General features: G+C 35.3%; 1 protein-coding gene across 1 annotated transcript; it reads right to left on the reverse strand.

Annotated features, from left to right (window-relative positions):
• Nucleotides 1-238: 238 nt before the first annotated feature.
• LOC122031397 lies at nucleotides 239-1762 on the reverse strand. Its single transcript, XM_042590512.1, has 2 exons — nucleotides 1064-1762; nucleotides 239-883 (listed from the first exon to the last, which is right to left on the reverse strand). Exons 1-2 carry the CDS (start codon nucleotides 1760-1762, stop codon nucleotides 239-241), a joined length of 1344 nt encoding a protein of 447 aa, XP_042446446.1.
• Between the last annotated feature and the right edge of the window lie 682 nt (nucleotides 1763-2444).

The following is a 2444-nucleotide window of genomic DNA, read 5'->3' on the forward strand; positions in this document are numbered from 1 at the left end:
CATAATTATCTTTGCTCTTGTTGGAATCATCTAAAAGTGTTGCAACAATGTTGTCGCAAACATTTTTTCCAATATGCATAGGGTCCAAATTATGTCGGATCAAATTAAATTCCCAGTATGGAAGGCTAAAAAATATGCTTTGTTTTCTCCACATTTGTTCAATTGATCCTTTTTTTATTCTCACATTTGGTTATGATGCATTACTCTTACCAAAAATCACATTCTTATTTAAGGTCATTCATAGAACGTCATATCCCGACAATGGCACCAAATCCAACTCACGTTGTTCTGGTTTGCCATAACTTGACATTGTTCGCAGTTCTGAATCTGGTGGTAGAAAACGACGATGCCCTCTGAATGACCACTTTTTGCCATGTTTTAGGTACACTGCATCTGTATTATCAGCACAAGTTGGACATGCATTCTTGGCATATGTATTCCATCCAGACAAACAACCTAAACCAGGAAAATCACTGACTGTCCAAAGTAATGCAGCCCGCAGTTGAAACATTTTTTTGTCACAAGCATCAAATGTGGCAATCCCATTTTCCCATAAATCTTTCAATTCAGTCAATAAGGGGCGCAAATATATATCGATATCATTTTCAGGTGCTTTTGGACCTGGAATAAGGGTGGATAAAATAATAGAATAAGGCTTCATGCATTCCCAAGGTGGCAAATTGTAAGGCATCAGGACAATAGGCCAAGTACTATGTGAAGTGCTTTGATTTTTAAATGGATTAAACCCATCAGTAGCGAGTCCCAAGCGTACGTTTCTAGGATCAGATGCAAATTCATAATGACGATCATCAAATTCCTTCCATGCGCGAGAATCAGCTGGATGCCTTAGATTTCCATCCGAAACATGTTTTTTGAAATGCCACTACATATTTTCAGACGTCTCGGATGACATGAATAACCGTTGCAATCTTGGTTTTAACGGAAAATACCAAAAGACTTTGGCTGGAATTTTAACCTCGAGACATTTTTTTCCACCTTTATATGATCTTCTTGATGATTTCTGTAAATTTTTCCATCTTGGAAGGTTACACACTTTGCAAACCTGTTCATTCTCACTTTCCCCCCAATAAATCATGCAATCATTTGGACAAGCGTGTATTTTTTCATAATGAAGTCTTAAACTAGAAATTAATTTCTTTGCTTCATAAAATGACTTAGGCACTTGAGCTTCAAATGGAAGTACTCGACGAAGGAAGTCCAACAATGCTGTAAATGACTTATCACTCCATTTTCCATTCACTTTCAATTGAAATAACTCAACAAGGAATGACAGTTTAGAAAACTCTGTGCATCCAGTATATAGCTGTTGTTTCCCTTCCTCTATTAGTTGATAGAAATCTTTCACATTAGAATTCATCGGTGTATGACTCGTTGATGCTCCAATGAAATTTTCATTACTTCTAGATCCTTCATGCATTCCAAATGCATCATGCAACATTTCTTGTATCATTGGTTCATGGCTAGTTACTTCTGAAACTTGTTGCACCGAATCATGAAGTTCTTTGTTATCATGATCTTGTACAATTAGTTTTTCTCCATGAAAATTCCAGATGCGATAATCTTGTAAGATACCATTTATCATCAGATGTTCGTGTACTGTCTCACGATCATGACTCAATGAGTTTAAGCATTTGCAACAAGGACATGGTCTCGTGACATCTGGAGCCGCATCACCAAATGCATAACGTAAAAAATATAGGATTCCCACCCAATACTCAAGACTGTCATGTGGCGCAGCCATCCATTGCTTCTGCATAATTTGATGTTGTCCAATAATTTATAAAAGTTAACACATTGAAGCAAGATTTATCAAAATTAAAGAAACTTCATAGATAAAATTTCAAAGAATTCAATAAACATATATATAAATACAATTCCTAAATATAAAAATGAAGCTTAGCATCATAGACACGTTGTAAGCAAACTACAATAATAAACTTGAAAAATAATATGGATAACTTGCAGAAAAAGACAAATTAAATTAAGCGATTCATTGAAAAAATTTACAAATCTACCGGCCAACACAAATGAAAACATAATCGATTATAATTTTTATCACCATTAACATATAAAAATATTGTCACCATATCAAAACTAAAGCAAGAAATTACCTCGAGATACAATATCAAAGACGATTTATGATGTGGATGTCGAAGGATGATGCTAGGGTGCAATTAATCTGATGTGTCGCTAAAATAGAGAGGATCGCTGGAACATAGATGGTCGATAGAAAAGAGAATGTCGCTGGAACAAAGAGGTTCGCCGAAATAGAAAGGTTTGCTGGAATTGTGAAAATAATATGAGATGCAAGAATATTTTTTTTATTAATCTCGTATGTACCCTTTAGAAGCGGTCGTTTGTAACCTTTAGAAGCGGTTCTAAACCGCTTCTAAAAGACACTTATAGGAACGGTTCTAATAACC

The sequence above is a fragment of the Zingiber officinale genome, chromosome 11A (genome assembly GCF_018446385.1).
Source record: "Zingiber officinale cultivar Zhangliang chromosome 11A, Zo_v1.1, whole genome shotgun sequence".
Taxonomy (NCBI): Eukaryota; Viridiplantae; Streptophyta; class Magnoliopsida; order Zingiberales; family Zingiberaceae; genus Zingiber; species Zingiber officinale.

Bases quoted from the DNA above. Each gene is read 5' to 3' on its own strand.
- LOC122031397 (XM_042590512.1), bottom strand. From the start codon at position 1,762: ATGGCTGCGCCACATGACAGTCTTGAGTATTGGGTGGGAATCCTATAT. The intron at 884-1,063 runs GTTTGCAAAGTG...GAAAATATGTAG, and splicing joins GGGAAAGTGAGAATGAACAG to TGGCATTTCAAAAAACATGT.